Raw genomic sequence first — 19,121 nt, 5'->3', positions numbered from 1 at the left:
TAAGCTCTCTTTTCTGTTGTCATGTTAGGGAGAAACTAAAAAAACTCCAAATGCATCAGAACACTTACCGAGACCGGAGACTAAACCGTCCCTCTACACAAAACCGATACGATAGTCCTTTGTTTACTAACTACACGGTTTTTTAATTACGTTTATTATTATTATTCTGAGACTACACGAAGTCAACTGGATTGTAATAACCCTTATAATAACACATGGAAAGTTCTGCAAATTAAAAAAAATAGCCAAAATATGGTTGTATTGTCTGTACTGAGGGGGGTTTGGCCCCCTTTTCCCCACTGTTAATGAACACACCTAAACCATTATTCTTTATCAGCCATTCTCTGTCTACGTGTGTCCTCTACCATAAAGAGAGAAAACACACACACACACACACACACACACACACACACACACACACACACACACCAGAGAACAGATGTGTCTTATTAATCTGTGATCATTACGCTCAGATCCACTGCCACCTTCATTTCTTCCCAGTTATTGACTGTGTCCTGTAGCATCATTCATGCATTCATAACCATAATTAAAGGAATACTCTGGAAATTTCTAGCACAGTCTCTGACAACGCCATCTTTAGCACATGGGTTATTAACGCAACCGAGGATGCGCATATTTATTTTTTTTTACTGATGAAAAAAAGAAAAAAATAAGCTGCGGGATTTGGGAAATAAAAATTTTTAAAAATTTGGGGGGCGTTGCTAGTACCATCAAAATCCCAAAAAATATATTTTTAAACCCAAAGCTAATGAAGGTTAAATTTAAAAAAAACCCAAAAAAAATTGTGTGGGGTGTGTGTGTGGGGGGTGTGTGTTTTGGGTGGGGGGTTTGGGGGTGGGTGTGTGGGGGGGGGGGGTTTGTGGGGGGGGCCATAAATTTTCTCTTTTCTCTTATATTTTTTTTTTAAATTTGCACTTTATATAGTTTACTTTTGTTCCAACTAATAAAACATAAAAAGAAAAAAAATAAAAACCCCTTTCCCCGGCAGACTTTTTTTTGTTTTTTTTGTTATTTTTTAAAAATTTGTTTTTTCTTTTTTATTTTTGTGTTTGGGGGCAAATTTTTCCCCCCGGGAATTTCTTTTTTTTTCTCCCCCGTTTCATCCTGCCTCTGCCATACACAGTAAACAAACATTATTATTAATATTATTATAAAATTTCACTAGTGATTTCATTTTTAAATTTTCTTTTTTTTTACTAGGGGGTTTTTTTTTTCGTTTTAAAATTTTTGGGTATTTTTTTTTGGTTTTTGCCCCGATCCTTCCCCTTAAACTTCGGAAAATGAGAAAAAGAAAGGGCGAAAAGGGGGAAGAAAAAAAAAGGGTGGGGAGACCCACAAAAAAAAAAATTAACAACAAAGAAAAGAAAAAAACCCAAAAAACTTAAAGGGGGGGGTCTCCGAGTTTGAAGCCAATGTTGCATTTAAAATCACCAAAAAAAACCCCCTAACCCAAAGGGTCCCCCCCCCGTACGAAGTCCGCCCACACGAGTACGAACCCCCGGGGGGACAAACGGAAAAAAGGGTTTTTTATCTAGAAAAAGGGAAGAACAAACGATTTTTTAGATAAACAAAAAGAAAAAATCCCACAAAAAAAATTTTTTTAAAAAAGGACAAAGGATTTTTAGTTCGTGTAACAAAGCAAAAAAAAAACGTTCTCCCTATCGAAAGGAAAAAACCCCCCGGGGGTTTTTAAAATTAAAAATGGGCCCAAAATTTTTCACAGGGGGGAGTTTCCCGGGGCATAACTCCTGAGCTAAACGCTGTTACTACCAAAACGGGGTTGTAGCTCCCCTTCTACTTATACGAAAAAAAAAGGGTTTGTTTTTGTGAAAAAAAACGGGGGGTTTTTAGCCCTTCGGGGTTTTATTGACTGGGGGAAAACTCCAACCCTTGAAAAATGTGGCCAACTCCTGCTCCTTCAGGGTTTTCCCCCAGCGCTGGAAAGCGATCCTAAAATTTAAACGTCTACTCTTGTCCCCATTAAGTTTTCTTCTTTTCTTTCTTTTTTTTTTCCCCCCCGGGCATGTTTAAAAAACCCCTTTTTGCTAATGCACACATTTCGCACTGGGGAAAACTCTCCGCCCATATCGACAAGCCCCGCCCCTTTTGCCATTCCCGCTCATTGGCTACCGAGTTTTTTTATTTTTTTTGGGGGGCCCGACTCCCGTTTTCGAAGGGGGTTTTTTTAAAAACGGAGACCCCACCTTTTTTTAAAAAGGGGGGGGGTTTAAAGTTTGGGGCATGTGACATGGGGGTTTAGGGGGAAAAGTAGTTTTTTCCCCTTTTTGGGGGATGGACAAAATCACCGGGGGAAATCAGGCGATTAAAAGCAATTTGTTTAATTATAATTGTTCCAAAATTTTCAAACCCCAAAAACATTTTTTAGCCCAGTAATAAAACAAATAACCCAACAAAACAAACCCCGTGGTTGTTTACAAAAAACCCCCCCAATTAAGGAGGAGGGAAATTTTCCCCTAGAATTTAGATTTCTAAAAAAAACACAAAAAGGGTTTTTTTCCCTTTTAAACCCCAGTCAAAGGGGAAACCCGGGTTTTTTAATTCGGGGGAAAGGAAAACAAAAAGACCGTTTTTTTTAAAGAAAACGGGGGAAACCCCCCCTGGAAAGTTTTTAGAAGGTAAAAAACCGGGGGAAAATATAATTTTTTTTCTTTTTGGGGGTTGGTTATTTTTTTTATTTTTTTATTTTTTTAAAATTTTAAAAAAAATGTTAAGACAGGGAAAAAAGGGGGGAGAAAAAATAAAAAGGCCCCTGTGTTGGGAACCGTTTGGTTGGTTTTGTGTTTTTTGGGGGTTTGGTCCGAAAAAACCCCCCTTTCCGGGGTTCGGTGGGATTGAAAAACAGCGAGCGTTTATTGGGATCGCCGCAGAGGTCGTCGGATCCACGGAGCTAACACCTGAACCGCTTTTAGAATACGCTAACATATTTAAAGGGGGAACCCCCCAAAAAAACTAACTGACGCCAGTGTTTGTGTGTGTGGGGGTGTGTGGGTGGTGTGTTGTACACCTCCCTTTAAATTTTTGCCCCCTCCCTCTCCTTTTTGGGGGGACGATCCCCCTCACCGCTGCTCGGCTTTGATTAGATATCCGCCACATTGTGATGCAAAAAAACGGGGGGAAAATAGAGAATAAAAACTAAGTTTCCCCCTTTGGCCCCATTGAAAAGGGATTGGGTTGGAAAAACCCCCTTTTTAGCAGAAAGCCCTTTTTTCTGTTTTTTTTTTTTTTTTTTTTTTTTTTTAAATAAACCCGGGTTTTTTTTTGGGGGGAGTTTTTGGGGGGGGTTTTTTTCAAAGTTTTGGGCGAGCGAGATCGATGAACTCCATTCACGTGCGGTCTGCCGCTGGCCCGGGTGTTTGTTTTTGAGAGAGAGAGAGAGAGAGAGAGAGAGAGAGAGAGAGCCTTCATATAAACGTGTGCATATGACATTAAGTCACAAGAGCCTGCGGTTACAGAAGAAACATTAATCAACATTTTGCAGCACTGTGACCTCATCCTCGTTAACCTTGTATGCCCTACACACTAGCAGATAGTAGCAGAGTATGAGGGCAATACAGAGCGGCAGGCCGAGCTGGTGTGTGTGTGTGTGTGTGTGTGTGTGTGTGTGTGAGAGAGAGAGAGAGAGAGAGAGAGAGAGAGAGAGAGAGAGAGATGGCCATGGGCATGGTAAGGCAATGTGCCGTGAGTTGGAGAGATGAATGCTGACAGGCGCTGTACTGTGCTCATCATTCACACCCCACTGCACACACGAGCCTTCACACACAGACCACCTATGAGCAAAACGGTTTCCCGTGTGTGTGTGTGTGTGTGTGTGTGTGTGTGTGTGTGTAGTCTATCATTTCAAGCACACCAGAATTGTTTTGGAAAGCACTACCATCACTTTTAACCACACGTTGAGATAAAATCAAACACAGAGAGGTGAAAATTCCTTACAGAGTCATCATTCGGATTCGAACATCAGCACAGATGACGTCTCCGGGCAGAATCGAAACGCATCCTCTCCAAAAATGCTTCTTGATTTTCAAATTCTGCTGCTGCAACATGCGGGAAATACGGCACATGGAAACGACAGCCGTGTTTATTAAAGGAGGGATAGACACCGAACGTCACTCAGCTGTAGCTCTGAATGTCACACTGGGGGCCTTAAAGCGGTTCATTCTGACAGCAGGCTACCAGTTCAGAGCTAATCTGGGAACCGGGTGCTGCCGGTAGGCTGCTTTCACAGAGCACACGAACAAAATAAAGCGCTGTAACTAACTGCTAACTCGCCCTCCGAGATGGCTATGTGGATTCGATTTATTTATTTTTCTCTGCCCGTGTTCTTCATGTCGGATTATAATTATAATAAAGATCCTGAACCAGCACGGCGTTTTGTAGCTCTTTGACTCAGGAGCATAAAATATGTTCACATTGTATGGGGGGGGCACGGTGGCTTAGTGGTTAGCATGTTCGCCTCACACCTCCAGGGTCGGGGGTTCGATTCCCGCCTCCACCTTGTGTGTGTGGAGTTTGCATGTTCTCCCCGTGCCTCGGGGGTTTCCTCCGGGTACTCCGGTTTCCTCCCCCGGTCCAAAGACATGCATGGTAGGTTGATTGGCATCTCTGGGAAATTGTCTGTAGTGTGTGAGTGTGTGAGTGAATGAGAGTGTGTGTGTGTGTGCCCTGTGATGGGTTGGCACTCCGTCCAGGGTGTATCCTGCCTCGATGCCCGATGACGCCTGAGATAGGCACAGGCTCCCCGTGACCCGAGAAGTTCGGATAAGCGGTAGAAAATGAATGAATGAATGAATGTTCACGTTGTCATAACAGGAAATAAACTCAACGAACAGCCTTAACGCGCTAGCTACACACTTCAACACTGTAATTTATCCTCTGTTTATTTATTCATTCTCTCTGCTGCTACAGATCAACGCTTTAAATCCTGGCTTTTGTTAACGTCCTACTCCTGTGCTATTCTCCTATTGGTGGATTTCAGGTGTCATAGCAGCGCTCACACTCGCATTAAATACACGGTACGCAAGTTCAAGTCCTGACCAAAGACTATCCTTTATGCTGGGCGTCTAAGAAGTAAAGCTGCTTTGAAGAGATTCGTCACGTCGCATACAGATAAATATCCTCAAAAAGCACATGCTGTTTTTCTAAGTTATGTCACAACACCGGAAATTAAACCTGAAACATTTTCTGACATTAATCTCCTCATACACACACTAACAACACTCAACACTTTAACAGCACTTTGTCTTCTGAGTTTATTTTTTTTCTCACTGTAACGTGCAGACGAACTGGTTAGGTTTCAGAAACGATCTAAACTGTGTCAAGGTCACAGCAAGGTCAAAAGTCAGAAGTCGTTTTTCTACAACAGTGTTGTATAAAGTAGTAGAAAGCAATACCTGAGTAAAAGTACAAGTATCGTACTAGAAAAAGACTTCGGTAGAAGTGAAAGTTACCTTTTAGAATATTACTCAAGTAAAAGTCTTAAAGTATCTGATATTTACTGTACTTAAGTATCAAAAGTACTTTTCTGATATTTAATGTACTTAAGTATTTGAAGTAAAAGTAAAAAGTAAAATTTCAGTGATTTTCAGTAGGTATAAGATCAGGGGCGGTTCTAGGGTTTCATCTTTAGGGGTTTTATCCCTCAGTGAGAATTTAAAACAAGAAGAGTTTTATATTATATATTATATGACTACATAGTAAGCCAAAACTTATGGTATTATTTAAAATGCCAAAAGTGGACACCAAAATTTTATGCATGATGTAATGATGCCAGTCTTGACTCAGATCAGTTCATGTATGTGTGTATTCTCTACAAACAGTGTGCCCGATGAATGACGTCATTAATAAACTAATATTCACAAGACAAAGTCCAAATTAATATATGTTATTTTTATTTAGTATTGTATGGATTGTTTGCATTAATATTTTGTTTGTGCTACAACTTTGGTAACAAGAATAGTGACATTTCACTGCTTTTGGTTGCCGCCGTTATAGATAAACGCCTCCCGCTCTGACCGCTGCGCGTGCACGCTGCGCGTTCCTGTGCTTCTCCGTAGAGCGCGCGGACGTGCGTAATGCAATCTAGGAGCGGTGATTCACCAAACCTCCCTTATTACACTCACACACATTTCTTCTGATTTTATTTTGTAGTAACGAGTAACGAAGATGTTTAGTGGAAATATAACGGAGTAGAAGTGTACATTTTATCTAGGAAATGTAGTGGAGTAAAAGTGAAAGTTGTCATAAATTTAAATAGTGAAGTAAAGTACAGGTACAAAGTGACATTTCTACTTCAGTACGGTAACGAAGTATTTGTACTCCGTTACATTACATTACATTACAACACTGACAGAGATGTTACAAACGGACTTCAGGAAAAATCTTTCAGGAAATGATGGACTTACAGCATTGTCACTAGAACCAGATGAGCTGATTGCATCGATCTGAACAGGATGGTGTTATATTTTCAGGGATTTATTTGAGGCAGTGGAAGGACAAGAAGTGTTGGTTGTGTTAGTGATGTTGTGTTGAGTTTAGTGCTGTAAACTCCGCTGTGCTCTAATGAATAATAATATTCATCAGGAACCTCATAAAAGGCACTTCACCAATTTTACTGTCTGTGTCTGTCTCTGTGTTTGTCTCTGTATATGTCTCTGTCTCTGTGTTTGTCTCTGTATACACCTCTGTGTCTGTCTCTGTATATGTCTTTGTGTATGTCTCTGTCTCTGTATATGTCCCTGTCTCTGTATACATCTCTGTATACATCTCTGTGTCTGTCTCTGTATATGTCTCTGTGTCTGTCTCTGTGTTTGTCTCTGTATACATCTCTGTGTCTGTCTCTGTATATGTCTCTGTCTCTGTATATGTCTCTGTCTCTGTGTTTGTCTCTGTATACACCTCTGTGTCTGTCTCTGTATATGTCTCTGTGTATGTCTCTGTCTCTGTATATGTCCCTGTCTCTGTATACATCTCTGTATATGTCTCTGTGTCTGTCTCTGGGTCTGTCTCTGTGTCTGTCTCTGTATACATCTCTGTGTCTGTCTCTGTATATGTCTCTGTGTCTGTCTCTGTGTTTGTCTCTGTATACATCTCTGTGTCTGTCTCTGTATATTTCCCTGTCTCTGTAAACATCTCTGTGTCTGTCTCTGTATATGTCTCTGTGTCTGTCTCTGTGTATAGTATGTCTCTGTGTCTGTATCTGTCTCTGTATATGTCTCTGCATATGTCTCTGTGTCTGTCTTTGTATACGTCTCTGTGTCTGTCTTTGTATACATCTCTGTGTCTGTCTCTGTGTCTGTCTCTGTATACATATCTGTGTTTGTCTCTGTATACATCTCTGTGTCTGTTTCTGTGTCTGTCTCGGTCTCTGTGTCTGTCTCTGTATACATCTCTGTGTCTGTCTCTGTGTCTGTCTCTGTGTCTGTCTCTGTACACATCTCTGTGTCTGTCTCTGTGTCTGTCTCTGTGTCTGTCTCTTTGTCTGTCTCTGTATACATCTCTGTGTCTGTCTCAGTGTCTGTCTCTGTCTCTGTGTCTGTCTCTGTGTCTGTCTCTGTGTCTGTCTCCGTATACATCTCTGTGTCTGTCTCTGTGTCTCTCTCTCTAACGTCTCTGTCTTCATCTCTATCTCTCTTTGTCTCTGAATCTGTATCCGTCTCAGTCTCTGTGCCTGTCTCTGTCTCTCTCTCTGTCTCTGTGTCTATCTGTCTGTCTCTGTGTATTTTTCTGTCTTTGTCTCACCTCTCAGTTATTTTTTTCTTAGTAGCAGTTTTGTCGTCTCAGCAGAACGTTAGCTTTTATTAGTTAGAGGCGTAAGATAAGTGAAGGAGGATTTAAACTCCAAACTAAGACTATAACTGGAGCAGAACCTGTTCGACTATGCTATGTATGAAAATCATTTATATTCGCTCGCTCTCGCTCTCTCTCTCTCTCTCTCTCTCTCTCTCTCTCTCTCTCTCTCTCTCTCTCTTTTGCATTTGTGTAGCTAAAGATTAAGCAGCTCCGAACAGTCCGTATTTACAAACACACGGGCCAAAGCATACTAGAATACAAATAGCTTTTTTTTTATCTACTTCTAAGCGCTGGACCAGAAAAAAAGTGTTTGTTGTTCTTCTTCTTATGCACATGAAATATGAGGCTTTCTCTTTTTCCGCTCAAAACATCAAGAATGGCATTTCAGTTTGTGTCTGTGCTTGTTTTCTTTACTCGAGTATAAAGACACAAATTCTCTCTCTCTCTCTCTCTCTATCTCTCTCTCTCCATCCTCCTTTAGCCTGCTCCCTTCCCCTCTTTTTTCTCCTGTGCTTTCCCACCTCTCCTCTCGGGTGAAGCTGCGGGAATATTAGCCTGCAGACAGATCATTTAGGGGTCAGACGTGTAAATGTTTTAATTGTGATTTATGGCCTTGCAGGACTCTCAGGTTGGAATTAGCTTTTCTTAATTGATCAGTTGAAGCTCCGTGGAGCAAAAGTACCAACGTACAGTACGGAGACGATTCATCGAGGTGACGTACCACCTGCTCTACTCGCGCTAAAGACTTGACGGCAAGACAGAAATTTAGGATTAGGTCATATTTATACTTCAGGAGAGGTTCTCGTCTTCCATGTCGTCAATCTGGTCTTCATCTTTGTCCTCGTCACCGTCTCCTCTGGCTCGTTCGGTTCTGCTGTAAATTTAAATCAGAATTTCTCTAAATGAATGTCGCTATTAGGAACGTTGAAGCTATAGCTCCGCCCACAATGCTCCGCCCCTCTACAATGCAGTCATTGTGATGTACACATCACAGAAGATCATGTACACTAACCAGACTGGATGGGTTAGGATTAGGGTTAGGATTAGGGTTAGGATTAGGGTTAGGATTAGGGTTAGGGTTAGGGTTAGGGTTAGGATTAGGGTTAGGAATAGGGTTAGGATTAGGGTTAGGGTTAGGATTAGGGTTAGGATTAGGGTTAGCAAAATATAAATGCAAAATATAAAAATACGTATTTTTAAGTACATTCATTAAATATCTGATAAAACTTACAGATTCATCGTTATATCTATCGTAGAACCCGGTCTCTGTTTAATCAGAACCTTGACGTGGTGTCTAATAGCAGCAGATCTGATGGTGTGGGAGGAGTTTGCACGTCTGAATGGGCGTGGTCTTTTATAAACACCGCTTCATCAGCGTTCTCTTCATCTCATCACTACCTGGCTGACTGCTAGAGAGACACACGTGTATGGCCTTTACCACGTATTTATTCCAAAATGATGTCATGCTTCATTCACTGAACCAGAAAGATTAAAGAGAAGAGGAAGAGGAGGAGGAGGAGGAGGAGGAGGAGGAGGAGAAGGGACAACACTAACCTGATAAAACCTGCTGATTGGAGCTGCTTTGAAGGAATTCAATTCCACTTAATGTCTTTGGCGCTTTGCCCGACTCCACCTACAGGAGACTATTAACATCCATGGACAGCAGGTCCCCACACACACACACACACACACACACACACACACACACACACCACACACTTTGGTCTTTCTGTCAGATCCTGCAGCATCACTTACACTCTGTGTTTCATTATCTCACAACCCGTTCACAACTCGAATCTGATTGGTCAGCGGGCGTAAGTTATTTAAATATAATAACACACCTCAGACAAGGCGTGTGAGAGAGAGAGAGAGAGAGAGAGAGAGAGAGAGAGAGAGAGAAGCAGACAGAGAGAGAAGAACAGAGAGAGAGACAGAGAGAGACAGAGAGAGATAGTGAGAGAGAGAGAGAGAGAGAGAGAGAGAGAAGCAGACAGAGAAAGAAGAACAGAGAGAGAGACAGAGAGAGACAGAGAGAGATAGTGAGAGAGAGAGAGAGTGAGAGAGAGAGAAGCAGACAGAGAGAGAAGAACAGAGAGAGAGACAGAGAGAGATAGTGAGAGAGAGAGAGAGAGAGAGAGAGAGAGAGAGAGAGAGAGAGAGAGAGAGAGAGAGAGAGAGAGAGAGAGAGAGAGGCAGACACTGTTGAGTGAACTGTTTATTGTTGCTTTGTGATGTGTGTAGTGTTATAACACTCTGGACCATGTGATTATATAAAAATAACCCAGTTCTGTAATGTTTTAAAACATCCGCAAAACATGTTTCTTTTATAATTTCCGTTAGAAACGGCTAGAAACAGTTGTTCGGTCGTTCCGTTCTGTCTTTCCGTCACAAAGTCTCTTGAAGTTCATAAGAAAGTAAAAAAAAAAGCAGCTCTTTGTTTTACCAAGAAACCACGAAACATAAGCTGGTCTGTGCTGAAAGCTTCCCAGTTTGTGAAAACTTAAATGAACAGCTGATGTGAAGTCAGACCTGCAAATGAACACTCTCTAGCTCATATCTGTCGAGCACCAGAACCGGACGAAGTTCTGCTCAGATTCTTCAAGCTAAAGTAGCTTCACTTAACTTTAACAAACAGCCTGCCACACGAGACTATCGACCCTGGATTGTTCTGCTTTATTGGGTTGTTCTCTTGCTGGAGAACCTTTCCTGCATGCACGTCAAATCTATTCCTCTAACCAAGAAATAATTGTGGCATCAGACTCAATTAATTAAAGCGGATCGATGAGGAGCCGCTTCGAGCACCAGGCCGCTTCAACAACACTGATCTACGAACAACAATTCTACGATAGGTTTCAGTCCACCTAAGAATTCAGCTCGTGAGAATCTACACGAGAATCTAATCGCTAGCGACTACGGCCTCGACGCACCACAACGCCGTTAAATCCAGGATTCTGATTGGTCAAAAGGCTTCCATTCGGTTTCTATAGCAGCAGCTTGGACAGTAGTGCGGGTTATAATAACACACTCGCTTACAGAATTACAGGCGTTTATTTAACATGTATGGAAAGAGTCTCTTTAGAAAAGATCAGATTCATTTTTAAACAAAATACTGACAGAGTACATGGTACAGTATCTACTAAAGGAGAGAGAGAGAGAGAGAGAGAGAGAGAGAGAGAGAGAGACAGAGAAAGAAAGAATAAGAGAGAGAGGGAGAGAAAGAATAAGAGAGAGAGCGAGAGAGAGAGAGAGAGAAAGAAAGAAAGAAAGAAAGAAAGAAAGAATAAGAGAGAGAGAGAATAAGAGTGAGAGATGTTATAGTATCTCGAGCATAGAGATTGGTCTCGATTAGGTAAAGTGGCGAGTAGGGTAGGATATGTTATCGAAAAATCTCGCCTCTCTCTCGCCGTCTCTCTCTCTCGTCGTCTCTCGCTCTCTCTCGCGCACTCCGCCCTCCTCCCTCCTCCTCTCTCGCTCGTTTCGGGTCCTCCTCTCTCTCTTCTCCTCCTCTCTCGCTCGCGACCTCCTTTCGCTCGCTGCTCCTCGCGCTCGCTCCCAGCTCTCTCTCCTCCTCTCTCTCGCGGGCTTGCTCGCTCTCTCTCGCTCGCGCTCGCTCGCTCTCTCGCTCTCTCTCCTCCCCGCTCTCTCTCTCATTTCTCCTCCCCTCTCTCTCTCCTCCCTCGCTCTCTCTGCCTCCTTTGCTCTCTCTCCTCCGCTCTCTCTCCCCTCGCTCTCTGCCATACCTCTCTCTCTCGCTGTCTCTCTCGCTCTGCTCTCTCTCTCTCTCGCTCTCTCTCTCGCGAGCGCGAGAGAGAGAGAGACAGAGAGTTGGAACCTTTTACATGTTCTATATTAACATTAACATATGGAATGAGTTTCAGAATCAATATCACAGGATGTGGTTAAATAAATAAACTACAAATAAATATATAAAGTTAAAAAAAGATTTGGGAAAAAATTGTATGTAATTAAAGCATTTTCTGACTTGGGAATTTCCTCTTATAAAAAAAAAAAACCATCACAACTTCCATTTCCTGTTGTTTATGAGATATAAGTTGCATGGCTCCAGCTGTACCGCTAACGAGCTCGAGATTCGATCCCACAATATTCTAATTAGTTAATAAGTTTCCGATCGTGGAGTTATTAATAACGGAGCTGGACCACTCTCCTAACTCTGTGTACCGAAGGTGTGTTTCCTCAAACCGTGAAACATGATACAGACCAAACAGGAGTGTGTTTACACACAAACACAATTATCCTGCAACTCTGTTTTAATGAGCAGGAAGCCACGCCCTCTCTGATGTCACAACACGGATACGTTTAATCACAGCAGACATCCGATCTGTCGTACGACTGCTACGCTATCGGGAGGTTTTCAGCTGAATATTAGATTTTACCAGGAAGAAGAGAAACTGTAGATTGTAAGGAAAGGCTGAAAGGCACCTTGGCTGCTGTGTGTGTGTGTGTGTGTGTGTGTGTGTGTGTGTGTGTGTGTGTGTGTGTGTGTGTGTGTGTGTGTGTGCACTCACATCCTTCTGTGAAAGCATGTTACAGTGCGTAGGAGCTGCTCTCAGACACCATGCTGGGGCTGATCTAATCGTGTGAATGTAATTAGGCTTTAATTGCCCAGCGTGTGAGACTCTGGCATCTGTCTGGGGCCCAGACGGCAAATAATAGCCTCTGACGCTGTCATTTCTTAATCACACTGTTACCAAACACACCCATGCAGCCAGCCAGTGTCGCTCAGCTGAGAGAGGACATGGGAGCACGCTCTGCTCTGCAGCGTCACACTCCCTCCGACTGTATCCTCCTTTCGAGACGTACAGTAACATGTGACTCAAAGACGCGACTCAACCTATTCAGAGCGCCGGAGTGGTTTCTTCACGTACAAGTAAACGATCCCATTAATAACCGATTTGTTATTTCGCTTAAAAGCAACTCGATCACTCTCGTGTCCTTTATCTCTCTCGTGTTTTCTGAGCTGGAGCTGAATTTTTTATTTTTTTATTTTTTAATGCAGTGTTTTTCAAATTAAACAGATATTTTACAGAACGTATATTACAGTTTCTTAGCCACGGTTAATGAGGAATAATGACTCGTGTGTGTGTGTGTGTGTGTGTGTGTGTGTGTGTGTGTGTGTGTGTGTGTGTGTGTTTGTGTGTTTGGGTGTGTGTGTGTTAATAATTTGTAATAAGATATTTACATATATAAAAATTTGCAATGCAATATATTTCATCATTATACAGACCTCTGCGTAAGGCATTATTGCACACACACACACACACACATACACACACACACAACGAATACAGAAATCAAGCAGAAGATCATCTGATTCTCCACAACTGAAATTAATCTGTTTTTTTTCCACATATAATCCACAAGTTTCTATATATGATATATATATATATATAATTTATTCCAGGGGGGGCACGGTGGCTTAGTGGGTAGCATGTTCGCCTCACACCTCCAGGGTTGGGGGTTCGATTCCCGCCTCCGCCTTGTGTGTGTGGAGTTTGCATGTTCTCCCTGTGCCTCGGGGGTTTCCTCCGGGTACTCCGGTTTCCTCCCCCGGTCCAAAGACATGCATGGTAGGTTGATTGGCATCTCTGGAAAATTGTCCGTAGTGTGTGAGTGTGTGAGTGAATGAGAGTGTGTGTGTGCCCTGTGATGGGTTGCCACTCCGTCCAGGGTGTATCCTGCCTCGATGCCAGATGACGCCTGAGATAGGCACAGGCTCCCCGTGACCCGAGAAGTTCGGATAATCGGTAGAAGATGAATGAATGAATGAATGAATATATTATTCCACATATAATACACAAGGATTATATTATATATTATATACATACACACGATTTCTGTAGAATCTGCCGCTTTACAGGGATGTAATAACGAAGGTAAAACATGTGGAGTAACTGATACGGTGAGGTTTTCTGTAAGGAGATGTTTGTACACATTTAAAGAAGGAGCCACGTTTCTCTGTAAGCATTTTTAAGCATTAACATCTAGGAAGAGAAAAAAAAACCTGCTTTATAGCTGCTATAACATCAGTGAAAACTGTAACAGAATTAAACATAGTGGATTAAAGATAAGTCGTGCAATCGTTTAATGAACGAACGAAGGATGCGTCGACACACCGCTGCAGTGTCAGAGGAATAAATCACCGCTGCACTCGACTCTAAGGTGAGAAGAGTCGCTGTGCTTTAGTGTTGGTTATCTCCCTATTATAACGCCATGACACAGTGTTACATATGTGGAGGAATGTGCAGGGTGTGTGTGTGTGTGTGTGTGTGTGTGTGTGTGTTAGTGTGTGTCTCAGGATGGATTATGGTGCTATAATAAGGGGGTAAACAAAGTCAGTGCCATGAAAACATGTTTTGATTTTACGCCTCACATCTCTAGAAAGGTGTACTCGAGCGAAACCTCAGCACCTGTCCAACGGAATGACAGACTTTCTCCTGTGTGTGTGTGTGTGTGTGTGTGTGTGTGTGTGTGTGTGTTATACTAATTCAGATTGCGATGACAATGTACCATGACTTTCAAAGAGCTGCTCCATAAATCCGTACACTGTTTGCTGGATGTATCTGTGCATGCGCTGTGTATATTTGGAAGCGAGCCTTTTCATTTACACACTTTCTATTTTCTGACTTGCTGAGTGCGCTGTTCTGCGTGAAAGTGAGACTGAAACCTCATCCCTCGTATTCAATTAATTCCCGTAATCTGGAGCCTGTTTAAGGTGAGCGGCGGCCCAGGCGGCTGGCTTCTCACATATTCCCCAGCTGGAAATAGCATTAGAGTCGATCGGCTGCTATCGACTAGCTCAGAAGGACACTAGACGAAGGCAGGGACAGGGGCACTGGGACAGACGCGGGGCGATTAGTCGTGTGCTCAAAAGTCATTCGGACAATTTAGAACTAAAAAATAATCTGCATGATTTACTGTATTTATCCTAGACATATCCTGATAATTCGACACAATATTAGTACATTTTTATTGCACTTAATTGTTATAATTCAACAGAAAACTTGCTATTTTAAATATATATATATATATTGCATTATTTATGTGTTTAGTTTTGTTTAAAAGTTACAATTTTTGTTGTTTTTTTTTTTTGTTTCACATTAAGAAAACAAACTTGAACTTTGCTTAAATAAGTGACATGACAATGTGCAATGGAAATCTTTTTATACTCTTTTCTATTTGATTCATGACGCAGTCAGAGTCAATCCTTCGACGTATTTTAAACGAATCGCTGTTCAAATGAATCACTAATCATACGAATCAAGTCCGTCTGAGTCTAAATGAATCGCTATGTAAATCCGGTTGTATTAAAAGGATTCACTCTCTAAGTGAATCGGTATCTATGGCCCTGTTCACACTGCAGGTAAAAGTGGCCCAAATCCGATTTTTTGGGGGTCAAGTGACCAGGTCAGACTTCTTCAGCAGTAGTGTGAACACAAATCTGGCCCAGATCTGATTTTTTTCAAATCAGATTTAGACCACTTCCATATGTGGTCCTGAATCGGACCCAAATCTGATTTTTTTCCCAATGTGGCCGCAGTGTGAAAAGCTAAGGCGGATTTGATGCGACTTTTACGTCAATCTACGTCGACATTCGTCACAGTTATGTGCCGGGCGAAGACTTTTTTTGCTTAACACACACGTTACCAGTCACGTTTTCGCCGGCGCAAAAAAAAAGTTGACTGGTAACGTGTGTGTTAAGAGTGTTATATAAAGTGGTTACGTGAACCAGCTCATAATGCTTGCATTGAATACATCACATTACTTTCTCCGTAACCTCGCCAACTTTTTAGCACGACGGCGTGCTGCGTGTTACGTCATCGTTATTGTTCGTTTGCGCATGCGGGTCAGTTCGAAACCGCAAACTGTTCACACTGGTATCTGATATATAGGCCACACTTTAAAAGGTAATGTGAACAGCCAAACAAAAAAAAAAAAGATCTGAGCAAAATATCCGAATTGAGTATTAAGACTTGCGGTGTGAACGTGGCCTAAATGTATGAATCGGTATCTAAATAAAAATCGACTTTGAATCGGATCAAAATGACTCACTAAAAGAAGTCTGATAAAAGGGTGTGTTAAATTATTTACGTTAACATGCTATAATATAAAACCTAATAGACGACAGGAAAGAATAAATAATTAAGTGACTGAACAAACCATACAGTCTCAGACTAACAAACATCACTTACTGTTCATCATGTTTAATTAGGTGAGGAAGACAAAATTGGTGTGTTTCATGCTCGCATGCTTTTCTGTGCAAACTGTGTAGATGTGGATGAGTAAGTACGTAATCACTGAGAATGTGTGTGTGTGTGTGTGTGTGTGTGTGTGTGTGTGTGTGTGTGTGTGTGTGTGTGTGTGTGTGTTTTCACAGTGTCTGTACGGGTGTTACGTCCACTCCTCTATAATCCCCACCTTCCACCGCAGGTGTTACTGGCTGCTACAGGTAAGACCTCTTTATCTATCTATCTATCTATCTATCTATCTATCTATCTATCTATCTATCTATCTATCTAAATGTCTTTCAAACTGTCTGCCGATCTGTCTTTCTACTATAAATCTGTCTGTCTCCCTGTTTATCAGTGTGTAGGGGGAAATATATAAAAAGAAAGCAAGAAAAAGAGAGAGAGATGAGATGTAGCACAGATTGAAGGAGCGAAAAAGGAATGCTGCTGTTCTTAACTCACATTCACTCGAACTTGCCCTGATTGCCAGAGGCAGAATATGTGTGTGTGTGTGTGTGTGTGTGTGTGTGTGTGTGTGTGTGGGACAGTACTAGTACTATTCTGTTGGCGTGTCTCAGCTCTGCCTCTGTACCCCGTGCAGAAGAAGGCTGCTGTGGACGAGGCGTATTGAAGAAAGCAGGAATCTTATAAGAAAACTAACCTCAATCCCAGCGTGACGTCCGCTCAGTTTCTAAAGCGCAGTTCAGTTTGAGACTGATCATAGATTTATGGAGAGTTTTCTCCCCACTCGGCCTGTCTGAAGCACATGATTGATCACGGCGAGCGAGAATAAGCGCATCAGTAAGAGACCGAATCTCTGTGAAAATCTCGGGCAGCTGATTAACAGCATGCTGCAGCTCGCTCTATCCGAAACCGTTGCACACGTCGTACTCCACGCGGCGTGTTTATACACCACGTGTGCTATGTTTACTGGAACCGTTGTGAAATTAAAGGAAGCTAACAGTCGATTGACACATGGCTTTTAGACATGATTACCGCTGCTCCGGCTGCCGCTTCGCCCCGATCGATACTCTCCCATCCACCAGAGCAATCACTTGAGCTCAGATTTCACAAATGAATAGCTGTCGATAATACTCTAACTGCACAGAACAATCCAAGTACACTAACCGTGTGTTGGTGTTAAAGCAAGGAGCATAAAAAGAACTTGTTTTTCAGCTGGCTAGCAGTCAGATGTGTGCACACGTCACAGAGCGCTGGCCATGGTGCTGATCGCTCCAGCGGCGCATGTCTACTCACACCCACACAAAAATACACAAACTCACAGGATTGGGATTCATACATGTTATTCAGGATGTGAAAAATGTGGGGGGGGGATGAAATTTATTGATAGATATTTTCCAGCATGACCTCTTTAGACCTCCCCCCCCTCCCCGACAAAGACAGCAAATGATCCAATCAGTGTACAGTACCACATACAGCACGATTGACAGCTCTGTACTGTAGATGTTTGGAACTGTCTGATATTGAAGCCCCGCCCCTTTCTCTCCTGTTGTCTCACATTAGTCACGTTTCTGATAGAAATGCTCACTGTTTTATACAACAAATAACTGAATGGAGAAAGGTGTGTGTGTGTGTGTGTGTGTGTGTGTGTGTGTGTGTGTGTGTGTGTGTGTGTGTGTGTGTGTGTTTGTGTGTCTTGTGCTACAATGAGGTGGTGTGATGAAACTGTTTACGTTACTGATTACGAGTTACTGATGAAGTTGATCATTTTCCTGTAACAGCGCATCCTAAAGTGTTTTATTCCTCCTACATCACGGACGTTTGCCAATTTGGAACTGTACTGTAGGTGTTTGGAACTGTCGGATCTGGAAGCCCCGCCCCTTTCTCTCCCGTCGTCTCACGTTAGTCACGTTTCTTCTCCACTCGGTTTTCATTCGAGGAACTCAGAGAATGAAACGAACCCAAGAAACTTAATGTAGGTTCGACTTAAATAACACTACACAAGCACACAGACACCATCGGTTATTAAAGTGGACCTATCAGGGATGTGCACGTCGTTGAACAAAAGGTCAAGCGTTAAAGTGTAAAGTGTGTAAAGCGTACAGCGTGAGGTAAAAACGCACTTATTTATTCATTGAGATGTTTGACTTGAGCCAGTGCACACGTGAAAGACACACATTAGTCACCGTGGCCTGAATGGCAGGCTACATGATTACTGTTTACCACGGCGCAGCGTGTCGCCTGCATCTTTTATGAGAGGGAATTTATTTACCACCGTCGAAGGGCACGAAGTCGCTCGAGCGTTAAAGCAAGCAAACGGCGTGAGGACGCGGTGCGGAAGGACAAGAGACTTTCACTTTTTCTCTCTCTCCTGTCCAGCCTGCTTTTCTGTTACACATGGAGTAAAGTTTTTACCTCCTGTGTACCCAATTCTTTTTGGGGGGGGTTTAGAATAATAATGTAGGCTACAGACGAAATAACGCAGAGTGAGCGGTGCGATCAGGTCGGAATGTGTCAGACAAATTGAAACTGAATTGAAAGATATTAATTTCTTAGGTTTCTGCTTTCAAAACGTAAGACGAGGTCTGTGTGTGACTCGTGTCTTACATACTGCAGACCGAGAAGGAAAGTTGTTAAACTCAGAGACAAGAGAACACGGTCAGACGTGGGAGATTGGATGGGAGGGGCTTACCGTGTATCACCTGTCAATCACAGTGAGAATTAGTCAATCCTGGGCATCTGTAAGCTTGTGTATGTAGAAGATGGCTTTGTGCGTCTTGGAAGAAGGATACGATAGACTTTATTACTTTTCCTCATTGGTAGATGTTGAGTAGAGAATTGAAAAAGATCAAATAGAGGAGAAAAATTGTTAAATAGATTAGATAGATAGATAGATAGATAGATAGATAGATAGATAGATAGATAGATAGATAGATAGATAGATAGATAGATAGATAATAAGCTGGACCGCTCCTAATTTCTTCTTAATAATTTTCAAATGCAGAAACTTTTTAAACAATCATGACCAAAACCTCTTCCTCCCTCCTCCTCCCTCCTCCTCCTCCACCTCTGCTTTTGACTCATGTC

The 19,121-nt window shown here is 42.2% G+C and overlaps 1 protein-coding gene across 2 annotated transcripts in view; it reads left to right on the top strand.

The window, feature by feature from the left end:
* Window positions 1-19,121, top strand: part of LOC113657243 (calmodulin-binding transcription activator 1-like) — a 255,734-nt gene that overhangs the window by 187,020 nt on the left and 49,593 nt on the right. For both annotated transcript variants that reach the window (XM_027168903.2, XM_027168904.2), the window contains exon 5: window positions 16,223-16,294. In XM_027168903.2, coding sequence (XP_027024704.2) covers window positions 16,223-16,294 — 72 coding nt within the window. The remainder of the gene's footprint in view (window positions 1-16,222; window positions 16,295-19,121) is intronic.

Source organism: Tachysurus fulvidraco, chromosome 2 (genome assembly GCF_022655615.1).
Source record: "Tachysurus fulvidraco isolate hzauxx_2018 chromosome 2, HZAU_PFXX_2.0, whole genome shotgun sequence".
In the NCBI taxonomy this organism is placed as follows: Eukaryota; Metazoa; Chordata; class Actinopteri; order Siluriformes; family Bagridae; genus Tachysurus; species Tachysurus fulvidraco.
This window is presented reverse-complemented; position numbering and strand designations above follow the sequence as displayed.